Genomic DNA, 17,493 nt, shown 5'->3' on the forward strand with positions numbered 1-17,493 from the left:
GTCTGAAATACCTTCATAGGTATAAATATTAAATGTAAGCAATTGTCTTTATAGATGTCAATATGATATTAAAAAATTACTAATGCATTAGTTTGTTAAATCACATGAAACATCTTATTTTGCATATGTATAAATAAATAAAAAGTTGTGTTCTTTTGGCATGAAGGGGGTCATAATTGGTCAATTGGTGTTGTGACGTGTACTTGCTTAGTTGTTGCATTTGTATTCACCCAAAATCTGTATGTGTCTGTGCATTCCTCTTTGCACTTGCCTGCTTACACCATTGTTGGGAGTAATGCGTTACAAAAGTAATGTAATTACTATCATGCATTACGTTTTGCAGTAACTCGGTAGTGTGATGCACAAAACACACACACAAAAAATAGTAATATTTTACTTGGTACAAATAAGATGGACATACGGCCATTCTTTTTTGTTCGTCAGAGATAAAGACAAGAAGAATATAATAGGTGCACGTTGTGCACGATACCTAAAGAGCGGTCCGCTTCACCGAATAGCACCAGTAATCTAATACCATTATGACCAGGGCCGTAGTAATGTGAAGTTAGCAAAAAGAAAACACGAGGAGGATAATGAGCGTAATGAGCTACATTTAGAATGGCAAATCCATATTTCCAGTTATGTTGGTGAGAGTAACATAAAAGGAATGCAATAGTAGTGTAATGCATAACATTTCAAATACAGTGATAATATAATGAAACAAATTACTTTGAAATGACAGTAATGAGTAATAAATAATGCATTGTAGTTTTGAAGTAACTTGCCCAACAATGGCATACGTCCAAATGCTTTTGTGAGTATGGGGTATACCACCCTCCTGATCAGTTATGATAACGCACAGGTTGCGCCCCAGTGGGCAGTGTGAGGGCACCCCCGTTGTCTCCAATGTGGACGTCACAGTTGAAAAAAAATCAACTTGTTGTCTTTGATATCTTCACATGTGAATTTGATGTCGTTGTCCACCTGAGTTGTTCTTGATGAAGGCTTGCACTCATTGGCTTGGATTTTAATCCATGTGTCATCATCATTCATATCTGTACCAATGACAGGGTGCTCCTTTAAAACAGTCCAGAGTCCCGCTAGCACTACATCGATCACTCTAATGACACCACACCAGCTAGTAAAAATGAAATTCAAACAAAATGACTACAACTGTGTAAAAAATGCTAGAACTATGCTGATCTGTGCTAACTTATGAGCACAACTGGGTACTCAACGCTCTTTACACTGATTATTCATTTACTTACGGATGACATGCAGCATCAGGAGCTAACGGGGGCTCAAGGACATTTTGACATGGTCACAGTGGTCGGGGGATTAAATTCAAAACCTGTCAGTTGGTAGACAAGCACTCAACCACTGATCTACGCCTCGACCCCCTTGACCGCGGATTGGCAGCAGTGTAAATCCTAGGGTTATGTAGGGGATCATTGCTGTTTGTTAACAGCACTTTTGCTAACCTCATTTGATTTGCGTGGTAATTGATGAGTTTCAATCTTTCGCCCGTTTTGTTTTACTCGCCCTCCCATGCAGCAGTAATAACCACCTCTTGATTGTCTAAGGATTCCAAAGCCTGCTTTCAGCTGCAGAAATGCAATAAACACCTCCACAGACAGACCCCCCGCTTGCCAACTCCCGTCTCCCTGCCGTCCTTCAGCATCCCACTTCATCTCGTTTTTCTCTGTCCAAGATGGTGTCGCTATTGAGCATGAGTAATGCTGTTGTCACCCCTGCGAGTCTCCATTCATCAATGTCAGACGGGAGAACGGAGAGCGTATGGTGGATTACAGGGGAAAGAAGAGGCGAAGGTGTGAGAAGAAGAGATGAAGCAGAAATTTGAGGTGAGGTAGAGAAAGTCGGTTGCAGAGAGGAAGCTGACGTAGAGCTAGGAGAGCTGAGTTTGGAAAAGCGCCGCTGAGAGGTTCTGGCCTTGCAGCTGTGTGGTCTGTTAAATTCACCCGTCTGCGGTCCAATAGTGCCGGCGGTCACATCATGCGCCCGACAAATTCTGCATTTGGCGGCGGCGGCCTACAAATCTGCAAATACAACTAATGCAATGCTACGCTATTATATTTTGCCAAGGCCCCCCACCAGGAGAGAGTAAACTTTTTGCCCCCCCCACTCGACGAGCTGACTATAAATAAGATTATTATCTAGAAAAATTGTGTAAGTATACCTAAAAGCTGTATGCTTTTTAAAATTAACAAAATATAAAAGACATGTAAAACAACAAGCGTTCATTATTTTTTTACAACATTTATACAGGTTTCAGCTTAGTCTAAAACTGAAAAAAAAAGTGCCTCGAAATGAAAATGATGAAAATTCTTATTTTATTGCAATTACACTTTACATGACAAAAACAAAGTATTTTTCTTGGGGTCATCTGCCCCCCTGGCATCGCCTCGCCTCAATGTAGTTCAAGCCAGACTATGATGAAATATGTATTATGCACCTGGTCTAGATCAGATCACGTTTTATGTCCAATTTAAGCAGTTATGCACGGATATCGTTTCGTGAGAATTGGGTAATATTGAAGTAATATATATTTAAGTATATATTTAAGTAATATTGACTCGTTAGATGTTTTGATCAATCCATTCTCACAGACAGCAAGGCAGACATAAATGAAGATATACACAACAAACCACCGATTATGATCAGCAAAAACATTCTCTTTATTGTTTATGTTTGAAAAACAAAACGTTTTTGTAATTCTTTTTTGTTACAGTTTCGGAGTTCAGTACATAATCAAAGAAATAATAATAAGCACTGCTTAAAATAGTCAATTCTCAAACTAGATAAACAAAAGAAATGTAGGTTTATCATAGAAATTAGTAGTAAGACATTGTCTGAAGTGCAATGGCGTAGCTCAGATGGGTTAAACATAAACAAAACATTCTAAATAAAAATACTTCTATATTCTTCTCAACAAACAGTAATTCTTTACAGAGACTGTATTATCTGATGTATTTAAACCTGTAAAAACATATTTACAAATAGCCATTATCTTTTATATATATTTATATATATTTTTTCTCATTATCACATACTGTATGTCAGCACCAGTAAAAAACAAAACAAAAACAAAGAACATAAAACAATAAACATTTACAATAGTTTGTTTCATTATGTTAAACTGTTGTCTACTGACTTGGTCCCAGAACACAGTATTTGCAGGACGTTTGCCTTCCTGAAGAGATTAAACAATGTGGATGAACCTTCACTTTAAAGAAGACAAGACTAACCCCTAACACTGACGCAGGAGTCTTTCGCCACCTCGCAAACTCCAACCTACTTTTACAGCTCTGACAGTGTTCATTTCGTTTTTATCGGAGCCAACTTGGGAGTGCTCTGCAAAAGTTTTGGACACCAACACTGGAGTTTGACTGCGTTGCACAAGAAAGGCTCAAATAAAGGCTTTTGTTCTAATGTCTTCATAAAACTGCTACAAAATCAAAGAATGTAAAACTCCATACAAACAAATGGAGGACTTCACACCCCCCCAATCATAAAAAAAGAAAAGAAAACAAAACAAACCAGAAACTTATTGGTGGGTCGTAAAAAAGTCACCAGCTTTTCTTAAGGTGGTGCAGACGTTGGTACTTAAAGGGTTGGATTACAGGTACAATACCAACAACCATTGAAACAAATGAATTGACAGCATGGAGTAGCTCTACGGGTAAGAAGGCGTTTTGGTTTGTTAACTACAGTGTCGTCCTCCAAACGTTCACACACAGCAGACCATTGAACAAAAGATACGGAAATGGGAGGGAGGAGATGCTATCCCAAAAAGCACTGACGCATTTTGACACGTTTGAGTCAAAGGTTATTGATTTTCCGAGATAGAAAGTTGAAGCTTTTCACCTGTTAAGCCACAGGCGTCGACCTCCAGTCCCGGAGGGCCGGTGTCCTGCATGTTTTCCGGTTTTCTCTCCTCAACGCACCTGATTCAAATGACTAGCTCGTTAGTAAGCTCTACAGGAGCTTGAAAATGATCCCAATCATTTGGATCCGGCGTGTTTGAGAAAACACGCAGGATACCGGCCCTCCAGGATTGCAGTTGGACACCTGTGTGTTAAGCTGTACGACGGTCTTTACAGTATGGCAGAACAAACAATCACAGCGTCTGTTGAATAAATCCCAAAAGGCTTTGCAGTGGTTTCTTTTCTTAGTCAAGCGCCAGACAGAGGGACAAGTTGTATTTCTTCACAGTAGGTTTACAGTATAACACCATTAGGTTTTAGTCAGTCCGAGAACATTTGTTTGATTGCCGCGAGGTAGCAAGCGGATGGGAAGAGAAGGCTACGCTGCAAAACAAAGACAGGAACATTTCCCAAAGACAACTAATAAAAGTCAAAGAAGGCTAATTGCAACTTTTTTTGTTTTTGTTTTGTTTGTTTTAAATGAAACGAAAGAAACAGCCGGCGCCATTTTGAGAGGTCGCACACTGCAACTAAGAAAACAAGCAGAGGGGGCTTAATGAGAGTACTTTTATTCATTTCAATGAAAGAAGTCACTTGTGGTGCTCGGATACATTCATTGGCCAGTCATCGTTTGACCTTCAGTCAGCCTTACGCATGTCATGTGCTTTGCGCCACACGGGCAGAGCGACCTCTCACACAATGACCGGTCTGTTGACCAACTTGTCATTGATATAGCGGGGATGTGCGCGCGCTTGCTTTAGCTGCCCGTTCTCTCCCTCATTCCATGTGTCTTCTTCTACTGTACACGGAGGCTTGTCATCCCAGGCACGCGCAAACACAAGACCGACCACCCGCTGACTGCCCGAGCAAAAGCGGGCAACGGCCGCCACGCTGACTTGTGTCATGAACGAAATGAACATCATTTGTTTTGCTGTGAGGTTCACAATTTCAACATCAGGAGGAGTGTGGGAGCAAAGGATGATTCTCTGGCCAAAAGATGGGAATGATGGGGGGAGGGGAAAAGATGAAAAAATTGATCACAGAGAGAGGGTGAGCGTGAGATGGGGGGAGAAATATTTGCGTGCGTCGGGGTATGAATTTTGAAGATAGGAAATGGGAGAAGTGAGTGGGATTTGGACTCCCTCTCAGCTCCTCCCGCAGTGGAGAGATGCTACTGAGCTGGATGGCACAAACACAAAACCAACTGCTGTCTTGAGGGCAACGTTTTCTTCCCCTCCGTCATTCTGCTGGATTCAGTCAAGCAAGCCCCCATAATGCTGCGGCTCTAAACATTGTGTAAACCACGCTCGGTTTAAAACAACTGTGGGGAAAAAAAGAAAAGGAAAAAAAAATCTTTCCCTTGGGGTGGGGTATCTTACCAAAAACACATTTCTTAATCTCTATATGAGTTTTCATTAATATGCACAAGACAAAATGATTTTCTGAGTGTTCATCATATACATGGAGAACACAAGAACTCACAAACATGCCATCCACCTGTTAACATTCCGCACAAGGCGAACCAAAGCATCTGGATTTTTCTCGGTTGTTGAAGATGTTTTAACTTTGAAGTGCTTCTTCTGTTCTGGATCTTAGCTGCAGAATACCCATATTTGTTGCTGTCTGCGAACTGTCTGAGGTGCAGTGTCGTCAAAAATCTCGTGACCTGATTTGGCTACACAAACGTATGGCACAACATGGGAAAGCTGCCTCTTTGCGTCCAGGCTTTGCAGTTCTGAAAGGACTTTACTTTGAAAATGATCATTTCAAAATGTATGTCAAAACAGAAAGGCCCTCTCAAAAGAGCGGGGTCTCATTTTAACACTTTCGTAACATCTCCCACCCGTGGTTCGCATTGGTCACCACTGAGACATTTAACAGCGGGCGGGAGAATGACTTGTTGCTAGGCAAAATAGTACTATGAAAGTTATAGACGGGAATACCAACGATTGCGTGTACAGCGGACACCGATAGTTTGAGGCCCCTCGGTACAAATGTGGATTAAAGTGCACAAAGAAGCCAAGGGAAGACGGAAAAGTATCCAAAAGGCGTCAAGTTACAGGGAAGATATCTTTATAATAAGTCTGAAAAAGTTTGAGTTTATTTCCATTGTTTACACTTTCAAAATAAAAGACAACTAAATTATGGCATCTGCAAAAGCTGGGCGCCAGAGTTTATATGCCCAATATGGCACGTATCACAGCATGTAAACAATTTTTTGTAGCTAGCCAAGACTCTTTCATTTTTTGTATGAGGCGTCTGTGGCCATTCTGTCTTACAATGGCCTTCCAGTTTCTTTTTTTTGGACTGTGTGTTATAGGAATCTCTTTTAGCGTCTCGCTATAGCATTTCAATTATATTGAGGGGATTGTGAAGGCAATGACAAATCCTCCATCTTACACCTCTTGATGTAATCCACGCTGGACTGTGAGGTGTGTTTAGGATCATGATGCATTTGTAGAGGCCGTACTCTGTCGAAGATGGTATCAAGCTAGCGTATCACATTTTTGGAAAAATTATTTAATACAATTTTGGGGGGGTTATTTTGAAAGTATGAATGATGGTCTAGAATCTATTCTTTAGGGCATACTATAAAAAATGTCTCACTTGTAATTCGATAGCTTTAGAAAATGTTTCCACCTTTCCTTGGCTTTTTTATGTACAAAATTGCTTTTTTTATATTTTAAACCTGGGGACGAATTCAAAGGGACACAACCACCAGACCTACGTAAATATGGAAAATTCTGCACTTAAGATTCATAACTGATGATGCCTACTGGAAAATAAATGTCCGACAACTAAAAAGATTCACCTTGAACAATCTTCATTCTGTCTATAGTTTCAAATCCGTTGTTGATTTCTTCTTTATCAGACGGTGACTCGGCTTAAAAAAAATTCAAAATCTTTAAAATCTTAAAAATTTCGTAGAGGTTTTACCTGACATATTTCGGCATTATCTTTCTCCATCTTCAGTGTCACCCGATGGTCCCGTGACTCGTCTTTTTGTTAGCTGATGTATTCGAGGAGGCCTCCCTGATCCAGCGCTGATGTTTATTTTCCTCAGTGCCGATGACTCTGCCCTTTTCCCAATCCATTATGTGATTTTCCTTTTTGCAATGGTCTGTGATGGCTGACCTGTGATGTTCCTGTTGTGCCGACAACAGGAACATCTTGTTCGTCTTGTTGCTGTCTCCTTCTCACGTTCCTTTTTGTGTTTTTTCTTTCGTGTATTGAAACATCTCCCCGTCTCCCCGATTTATGTTTTGTTGCACGATTGGCAAGGTATTTCATATATGGTATTGCATTTATTTTCCGGATGTATTCTATCCTTGGGGTGAACCGGTATTTTTCGGAGGAAAATAAACATCAGCGCTGGATCAGGGAGGCAATCGAGATCAGGTAGCAGGGCCCCAGGACCATCAACAGGGATGAGGGAGCTTACATGCTCTCCACTACCTGGAGTAGCATCTTGCAGGAGGCGATCTGACAGCGGTAGGCTGACCCTCCTGTCAAAAATCTGACAGGTGAGTCACGCCTCCACGAAAACATCAGATGGCATGAAGACGAGTCACGAGACCATCAGGTGACACTCTGAAGAAGGCGAAAGATAACGCCGAAACATATCGGGTAAAACCTCTTGGACAATTTTAAGATTTTAAAGTTTTTTTACTTTCGAATTTGAAAGTATTTTTAACGCCTTGTCAAGGTCTGATAAAGAAGAAAACAACAACGGATTAAAAAGAGTCAAGTTGCCACAATTCCATTTGTGCTTGGTCGGGATGACTGATCATTTACAGAGGGCAGTTAACATTGGACTCCAATTATATCTTGAAATGTTTAGTGCATCCAGTAAAGACTCATCTTCAGTTTTCTTTAATGCTATTGGCTGGGGAAAAACTCCTCCATCCAACCGTCGCTCGAGTCCAGCTCCGCTCCAGAGCCGTCGGCTAATCTGAAGGCTCCTCCGCTGGAGGGCCCGCCTCCATATCCATAAGTTGACATGTCTTGATTGGCTGTCCTTTGGTAGCCCTGTGTCTGGCTACCCACCGCTACCCCGCCGGGTCCGTACGGTCCTGCCCCCCCGCCAGCTCCTAAGCCCGGTCCCCCAGGGCCCGGCCCGAACACCCCCATTCCAGTCACCCCCGGACCCATGACCCCCTGGTTTAATCCCTGGCCCACGACCACGGGCCGAGACTGGTTCGTCCTGGGCTGACCGCCCATGTGAGCTCCCAAGGGGCCACCCATACCGGCTGCCGGGTTGCCCACCCTGGGGTCCATCCCCTGGCCCGGCCCCTGAAAGTGTTGCTTGGACACGCGCGGGGGCTGCCCGGGCTGCATCCCGTAGGCCTGGGCGGAGCTGAAAGCGACCCTGTCCCCTCCTGCTCCCGTAGTCCTTACCCCGCCTGCCCCCATGCCTTGCAGACTCTGTCCTTGTTGCTGCGGCCAGCCCGCCCCGGCCATCGGTCCGCCGCCTCCGGCTCCCAGCATACTTTGCAGTCTTTGTGCTTGGGCTTTGGCATTAGTCGGGACTTTGAGCGATTGCTGGGCCATGGGATTCATTAGCATCCCTTGTCCCCCGTAACCTCCGACACCACTGGCTCCAGGCCCCCCGGGCATACCTCCAACCCCGGGACCTGCACCCGCTTGCCGGTTTTGCCCTCCGACCGGGGTGTGCTGCTGCGAAATCCCGAGGGAGGCTTGGACACTTTGGCTCTGGTGCTGTTGCTGGTGGATCATTTGACTCATGGAGGGGTTGAGCCCATAGAGGGAACCCTGGTTAGAACCTTGGGTGCTGTATGGAAGGCCCATCTCAGCTTGGGGTCCTACAGAGTTCCCCTGGCCCTGGACCGAGCTCATCTGGACCATTTGCTGCTGGTTCTGCTGCTGTTGTTGGAGAAGACGTGCGGCGCGAATGCTCTGGAGAGCTTGGCTCCTGGATGCCAGATCTTGAGGAGGACCTGTAAATCAGTCAACACTTGAGAACGCCACAGTGTAATAAACAAGTAAACATGCACACTTTGTAGAAGGATCAAAACTTCAATGCAAGACAAAACCACTGCAAATGATGTGTGAAGATCAACTGAGAGTGTAATCAGTTGAAAACATAGTGGTCGTAATTTAAACAAAAAATCATTAAAGACATAAAATCAGAAATTACAGAGTAAATACAGTATATATTGTTTGCAGTTTACAGACTGTATGATTATCAAAATGTATGCAGTTCCAGATCAGCAACTCTTTCAGTGCCAAGCGTTATCCGAAAAGGCAAGCCCGAGTGCCAGCTGATTTCGAGCATTTTGAGGCATCTTTCAAGGCCGAAAGAATATTGTATTGTATGGTTATGTAGACACTAGTGGTACCATATGAAAGATTGGATTCCATTCTTTACCTGAAAAAGAAAAAAGTTAGATTCTACCTTACTCTTTTCTTTAGTAATCAGTTTGAAAGTAGGTCATTTGAGTGACACCAAGCTATTTCAGATAAAAAGGAGAGAATGTGTTTTCTGCGCAACAGTGACTTTGACACAAATATTTTTTAGTAGCATCTGAACCATCAACAGTCCTTCCTCCTGATAACACATGAACAAAAACGGTGAAAGGTTGTTTTTGATTGCATATGTATACAACCACATTACAAGATGCTCGATTGGCATAATTTTCAGAGGAGCGCAGGCCATGAGTGTCATCTATCCTTTCATTACAAAAAACATAATTGATAAGAATTCTTGTCACTGGCATACAACCTAAGTATTTTACATGACAGCATTTCTCATCCTTGGCACTGAAAGAGTTAAGGTCAACCAAAAGGTGGAAAACATCCTCTAATTCAGTGTTTTCCATGACAAATGGAATGTCAATGAATTGTAATCAAATGAATTATAGATGAATAAAAAAGTCATCAACATTGTGAAGAAATATTTGGTACAAAAGAAATGCAAACGTTTACAGAATACCGCGTGTTTTATAAATTTCCTTCTTCAAAGTACCTCCTAATGTGTTTGAATGGAAAGGCGTTTCCAAACCTCGACTGGTACTGAAATTCCTCTTCAAAACACTCCAAATTAAATTCAAATCCTACCATGCTTGAAAGTGTTGGAGTTAATAACACTTTCCTTTCAAGAAGATGCTTAGTAGCGGCAAAACTGTCAAGGTCTTCTAGTGTGGAAATTGCTCTAAATCCTGTAATAAACCCACTTCTGACATCATTCCACTAATCCCTCACCTCACAGCTTGGCGTGCAACAGTAACAGCGCGAGAACAAAGAGGATCACACTCCACACTTGCGGGATTTGTGCCGTGAGTAGACTTACCGTTCTAATAATTGGAGACATACTAAAAGGGAGTATGACTGAAATTTTAGGATAGACATGAGACCAACTGGTTTGACTTGTTTTTGTAGATAAATGATAAGAGAAATACTTGTGTACTTTCAGTTATATGTTCTCCGCTGGGTACAAAAGCCTTTGAACTTGAATTTCCACCACCCTCACCGAAGGCTTCATCTCCCCATCATCCTCACACCCACTCTCTGTCACTTTCTGTCGTTCATCTCAGCCCCTCCAAGTTCCAGATCGTCTACCTATTCTTCTTGTCGCCACCCCCCCTCCATCCTCTCCTCTCTCCCACTTCACTCCTCTCATCCATCTCTCTGACTTCACCGGAACTCTGGGGGATCCAGGACAGACAAGTTGCCTTGGTAACAGGCAGAACAGGAAAAATCTCATTTTTAAAAGAGACACACGCACGCACACACACACACACGCACAAAGGGGAGCAAAAAAAAAAAAATCTAATCTAAATGCCGAAGGATATATTTGACACAAATCAAGGGAATGAGGTATGGATTTACTGTCGTAGTGTAATCGGAAAGTGAGGCATACTGTATCCTGCATCTTTTCCGCAAATCATGGATTTGATAATGAATTAGGTATTTTTGTAACTATAAAGTTGAGATCATTTCTGCCTAGTTATGAACCTTCTTATAGTGAAAATACATGTGTAGTTAAATACAGTACCAGTCACAAATGTGAAAACACCTTTAAATTCAGATGGTTTCACACTCATTAGGAAGTCAAAAAATTCAAGCTATCACCTTTTAAAATGCACAGCTGTGAACTGTAGAGATCATAAACATCATCTACATCATGTTGACTGAGAAAAGACATACTCTGTCCCATAAGCATTCCTTCATCATGTCATTAACTTGATCTACAATTCGGGAATTTTTCAAATAATAACTAAAAAAAAAAAAAAAAAAAAAGAAAGCCCCATAGAATCACATGGTGTTTCCAAAACCTTTGACTAGTACCATTAAAACGGAACAATATATTGTTTTGGGATCCAAACGTGATTTTCAGTTTATCTATGCTGTGTGTTTCTTTTGATTTTATTTATTTATTTTTTTTATATGGGTTCCTGTCCCCCAAACTTACTAATAATGAGTGACAGGCTATACAAATTAGCACAGAACTGGTTAAGCAGCATGTAGGCTAACACCCAGCTAGCTGCTAATACTCGACGCAATCACCTGCATTTTCACTTAAAAAAACATTCTTTCTTCTTTCTTTCAACACTAATTGAACACTCTGATAGAGGTTGAGTAAGGGTAGGTTCCCACAGACGGGCTAAATGCTCAATTCCGATGTTCTCTTTTTTTTTTTTTTTTTGGTGAAATATGATTTTTTTTGTGAGGTTATTTACATTTCCAAATAACATCGACCGGTATGTGACCTATGTTTGAATGCAAAATAGGTCAAATCCGTCCCGCATGAAGTGCCAGCAACGTCTCCCTTGCTTGCGCAGTGCGAGCGGCTCACTTGCTCCGAACGCTCACGAAGCAAGAGCGAGAGAACGAGACAGAGAAAAAAAAATACACCTCACTCTCCCTTCACTGAGTTGTCTTTGCCTCGTCCGCTGTTGTTTTGGGGTTTTTCCAATCGGCTCAAACCTTTTTGAGCGCAGACTTGTGTCATTTGTCACTTGTTTGTTATGTGTGACTTGGATGAACGCAACCTGGCCGTTCAGACTGAAGTCGCATGTCAAAAGATTGGACAATATTGGACATACCCAAGTGGCCTGAGTCACATTTGAAAAAAATCTAATGTGCCATTCATATTGCCGTCAAAAGATCAGATATAGGTCGGATAGGAGCGAAAAAATTGGAATTGTGTCACTTCAGGCTGCAGTGTGAACCTAGCCCTAAACTAAGATAGTGTTTAGCGTTAGCTAATGTGGTTAAGCCGCAAGAGAAGTTTTCTTTGAGAAATCTCAAGCTTTTTAAATGAAGTTATGTGTTGGGCTTTGTATTATTTAAACATAAATTCCTTTTACTGCAAGAAATATTCCTTGATTCCTTGAAATGAATCCCAGCTTTAAATATCGGTTATCAGCCTCCTTGACGACCAATTATTGGTATCGACCCTGAAAAAAAGCATAACGATTATCTCTATACAGTGATCCCTCGTTTTTCGCGGTTAATTGGGACCGGAAGCCCCCCGCGATAAGTGACAACCGCGAAGAAGCCCTCCCCAGAACTAAAAAAATAACTTTTTTGTTGCATTTGATTATGTACAGATTTGACTTAAATTAGACTTACGGGCGCTGCTAATATGACCATGGCTGCCGCGAGACTTCAAAGGATGGAAAGGGATAACTGTGCAGTTACAGTATAAGGTTAAATAATTTAAGGTTGAAGTAAATATGTGTCCTGCGGTAGTTGCATGTCCGTGGCAAGTGCATTTTTCTGCTGTCTGGCATGCAGGAAAACGTCGCAGCACGTCTCTTCGTAATAACCCCCCCACAAAAAAAAAAAATCTGTAATAAACTGAGGGCGCGATGCAAGGTGCAAAGTAGCGAGGGATCACTGTACTTTACTTTGCCGTCGTGTTTTGATTGTTACCTAAAATGGTTCAGCCCCCAGGTACCGTAAGTGTATTTGTTCATTTATTGGTTATTCACCTTGATACTGACTGACTTGAGGGAAGGGATTCCTCTGGCCTTGGCCCATCTGTCTTGGGAGATGCTGCTGTTGGAGCTAAGCAAACACACAAAAATATCATAGAACATTGTACAAATATAATTCAAAAGACAAATTAGCAGAGCGGATTAAAAGCAGGTGGAGTGTCGGCATTATGAAATGGTTTCTGTGTTGAAGCCTGTGGGGTTACTTACAGTGTGTGTCTTTTGTCTGCATATGTGGGTTGTTTCTATGTCTGTTTAAATTTCCCCCAAATTAAACATAGGCATTAAGTCAGTTTTCGGCACTTGGCCTGCAGTGCAACCCAGGTTTAGACGTTCTCTATCGATCGATTTTGTCCAAATGATCTGTGCACGCCTAGGAAGCAGAAGTTGCAGCCCATTCCAATTGTGTGGGCACTGAGAGCGACTGTAATTCAGAAGAGACACTAAATCTCAGCGGGGAGTTCCTTCCTGACCGCAACTTAAGTACATCTGTGTATGTTTTTGCAGATCCATTTGAAAACCAACATGGTGGGTGGTGACTTCAGAGTCCAAGACTGTTTAACACTTGATTCACTCACAGAGCCAGAAGTAAAAAGAAAACAGCACATTATCACAGCAGGCGGCATGTGGCGAATAACATGAACATAAGCGTGCACACATGCTGGCGAGATGAAAAAGAAGTGGTGAAGAGGGTAATTAGACATGCAAGCGGACAACAGTAGGGAACATCAGGGGATGAGCGGCTCTAATTCATGAACCGAAATACACGACAGTATGCACTAAGGAACAAACAACGTAGGCCAAATTATGATCACACGTAATGGTGCCCACCGTATCCGTGGGCCTTGATGAAATGCTCACCTGCTCGGCCAGTAGTTGCTGTTGCTGCTGCTGTTGCCTCTGCTCTCTGAAGAGCTGCTGCTTCTGCTGCTCCATCATGTGCATTTGCACCCTCTTCTCCTGCTCCATCGCCATCATCTGTTTCATCATGGTGGCCTGCTGCTGATTGCCCACATAGCCTGAAGGTGGACCTGACCCCTGGTTAGGCCCCACTCCTGAGGCCACACCTCCGGCAGGGTGTGGAGCTGGGATGGCGCCGGGTGCTCGGGACATGCCCGCGACACCTTGCTCCTGGAGAGACATACGGTAAAGAAAAAGTGGCAGCTGTTACTTTGCCACGGCGCAAAACAGTCAATTGTGTTCAAAATCAAACGTGTGGCAAAGGTAAGGCAAATCGTAGCCCTGAGTTTTTGGAGCAGGCCAGATTTTGTTCATACGCTTACAAGAAAAGTTTCAATATTGCTTTTAATAAGACGTCACACAATTTAAAATATACAATGCAATATTTTCTTAATTTTACGACCACCATGTTATACATTTTAACGCTTGTTTCTTTTTGGCTTGAAATTTGGGGTTAATATTGCAGAAATAATTAGGTTGACAATTATATTGAAAATTTTGACCAGACACTTATGTCCGTTGCCCTTCTGGCTATGATATATTGCCTAATTCAGGCATGGACAAACAACGGAGGAGAATGATCATATTAATATCCTGAAAAATAGCTGAACTATCACTACTTTAAAATAGTAACTGTCAGCACTTAAAAAAAAAAAAGCTTAATTTTGTTCTTTTGATTTTCATTTGTTTTAAGAGTCATTTCATTTAATAACATATTTTGGGCTATAAGCTGCACTGGTATATGAGCAGCAACAGCAAAAAAATTGAGCGCTAAAAAGCGCAAAACAAAATTTTTTTGTCATGCATAAGGTGCACCACCACCAAGATGGTACCATGTTTTCCACACTATAAGGTGCACAGGATTATAAAGCAAGCCTTCAATGAACAGCCCGTTGTAAAACTGTTTTCATACAAAGGGCGCACTGCATTATATCGAGCATAGAATAGAAGCTATAGTAGTGGCCAAAGTTGCGTTGTTCTAGATGGAGCTGCATTTGTTTGATACTATTGTGCTTACTTTGACCAAATCCATGATTTTTGCGCATTGTCCCCTTATAACTGTGGCATTTTCCCGACAGAGAAGCATACTTTTCCCCACTTTGAACTAATTTAAACGTGTCCCCCTGCTGTGTCAATGATACTGCGTTGATGTTAACGCCACGCTTTCTGTCTGTTTGGTTCTATTTTATGTGTTGCCGTTTAGCTTTGATTACATTGGTTAGAAATATGGGATAGATTCAGTAAGTGCTGTCATGCTGTAGTGGCGCGGCAATACTCAAAAAGTATATATTTGAACGATGCCTATGTCTTAGCAAAGAAAAGCTTTGAAAAATATTATAACCCAAAATTGTTCACAATTGCAAGATATAATGGAAGGATCATGTATCAATCAGGTGAATGCTCAAATGAAAGTGCTTGTATTTGTATTTCGTCTGAAAGTGGAATTGGTGCACCCCCTTACATATTTAAGCACGCATCCATTTTTGTATCTTAAAAACAGAGATAGGGCCAAGTGAGATCACTAAAAGTGTCACAGCACATTATGAATCGAGCCGCTTTGTTGTATCAAAGCGTGCAAAGAGAGTTCAGGTATCTTTAGCCAAATCATCCAGAGCCTTCACAATGGAGATGTGGTTGGTCGACTCCTTCCTGCATATCTTATCTCCTTATTAGCATATAAAGAGCATTTTCTTCTCCACTTAGCCATATGCTAATCCGCAATCGGACGAAATAGGTTGGCGCACAGGGGGGGCATTTACTGTATGGATTTCTTAAAGCTTGACAGCTGAACTACAAGTGGATGTTGTTTAGACATACAAGTAAGAGAAGCAGTAGGGGTCTGTGAAAAAAGAGGGAGATGTGTGCACATCAAAATGCATCAGCACAGTCCCTTGCATGACTCAACCACAAAGCACAGGTGTGGAAAGTGTGCAGATGCAGGATTAGCCTTCATCGTTATGAATGGAATTGAAGGGTATGAAATCCCAAAACGCCAGCGGAGAAACCAGAACCGCCGTTTCCAGACTGTGCAATGGCCACCCCAGACAGATCGATGCTTTCAGCTAAGTGTCTCATCAACCGCTGCGATCTTCCTTCGTTTGATTCGCCACATTCACATAACGGAGATGGGGAGGGACAGGAGAAGTTTCAAGAGCTGACCAACAGGTGGCACTGATGACCTTTAAACAGCTGTGCGCCTGTGTGCGTAAGCGTGTGTCATTGGTGTCTTAGCAGATGGCTCAATCATGACTGCTCTGATCTACGATTCTGCCGCCCCCCCTACACACTACCCTTTTTTCCACATCTTTCCAACGCTTCCCCGTTAAAAACGCTCTCCACTCCTCTTGAACCTTCGTGAGTTCACGAGGTATATGTAAGGAACACATACTTTAGGAAAACACACCACAAACATGAGGTGAATCGCATGTTAAAAAGGTCACAGAATGATGGGAGGAAGATAACATTTGAGAAGAAATGAGATGACGAGGAGCTGCATTCGTGCAAGCACGAGTGAGGGAGAAGACTAAATGTTTGCCTTGGGAAGAAGAAAGCAACAGTTGCTGCGGCGGCAAGGACCAGATGGCTCTTGGATCAGAAACTACGGTTGCCGAGCCTGGTCGCCCTTCACAACACTTGGCAGACACTCACAATTCTACACCTAATCTGTTAGATGTAAATATTCTGCTTGGGATTCCTGTAACACGTTTGTCTCTGAAGGAACAACTGCATCCAAACTCACAAATGTGAATATTGTCAAACGGGGAATTAGTGTAACTATTTCTTCACTTGTGGTGGTCTTGTCCCCACAGAGACTACATTCTGGCACACTTGTGCACCATTCAGCGGAAATGGGTCAGTGCCTATCGAGGGTGCCAAATACACAAGTCAAGTTGCCCGTTTGTTGCAGAAAAGTGGAGAAAAAAGATGCTTTACGGGTTGCCTGTGCAGGATGTCTGTGTGTGTGCATGCACGCTCGTTTAAGGAGGCGTGTGTTTGTGTGGTGGAGGCTGTCAATTTTATTGGGTTATGAGGCATACAGAGCACAGTCAATTACATTAGATGTGAAGCAAGCTGAGCTGTAGTGTGTGTGAATGCACTGCATGTCTGTGTGTGGTGAAGGTAGTTCATTTCATCAGTATAACACATTAATCATGGCATAGTTTAATTATAATTGTGTTTGATTTAATTCATACAATTATTTTGATTTTACAGTATTTAAAAAAGAATGGAAGTTACCAACAGCAGCATTTAACAACAATTTGGATTATGCATGGAATTTTCATAAAACGTGTTACACATGGTTACAAACTATTTTGTATATATAAACAAATTTGGCATGAGCAGATGGATATATGTGGGGCTTGTTGTGCTGCTGACAGGCACCGCTGGTTTTGTCTAAAGGAGGAAAGATGTGCAGAGTTCCTGCATATGCTCACTTTGTTTAGCAGACAAAAAAAAACAAAAAAAACCCCAAAAAACAAAGCATTAACCAACCTCCGTCGCACTGAGGGACAAATGTTGGCGGGATGTCATAATAGTTGCGTTTGTGATCGACAAGGTGAATGAAGTCTGACAATTATTTATCGTAAAAAGTCATATTTACAGTAAGTTATATATTGAAATGTAAC

The 17,493-nt window shown here is 42.1% G+C and overlaps 1 protein-coding gene across 1 annotated transcript in view; it reads right to left on the bottom strand.

The window, feature by feature from the left end:
- Positions 1-7,015: 7,015 nt before the first annotated feature.
- The window catches only part of maml3 (mastermind-like transcriptional coactivator 3), a 109,513-nt gene continuing 99,035 nt past the window's right edge, over positions 7,016-17,493 (bottom strand). Inside the window, exons 4-6 of the mRNA XM_088420207.1 lie at positions 13,766-14,035; positions 12,902-12,977; positions 7,016-8,902 (exon numbers count right to left, since the gene is read on the bottom strand). Of these exons, the coding sequence (XP_088276333.1) occupies positions 7,824-8,902; positions 12,902-12,977; positions 13,766-14,035 (1,425 nt within the window). The 3' untranslated portion in view covers positions 7,016-7,823. The remainder of the gene's footprint in view (positions 8,903-12,901; positions 12,978-13,765; positions 14,036-17,493) is intronic.

This window comes from Hippichthys cyanospilos, chromosome 7, assembly GCF_059441005.1.
Source record: "Hippichthys cyanospilos isolate Australia breed blue-spotted pipefish chromosome 7, RoL_Hcya_1.0, whole genome shotgun sequence".
NCBI classification, from domain to species: Eukaryota; Metazoa; Chordata; class Actinopteri; order Syngnathiformes; family Syngnathidae; genus Hippichthys; species Hippichthys cyanospilos.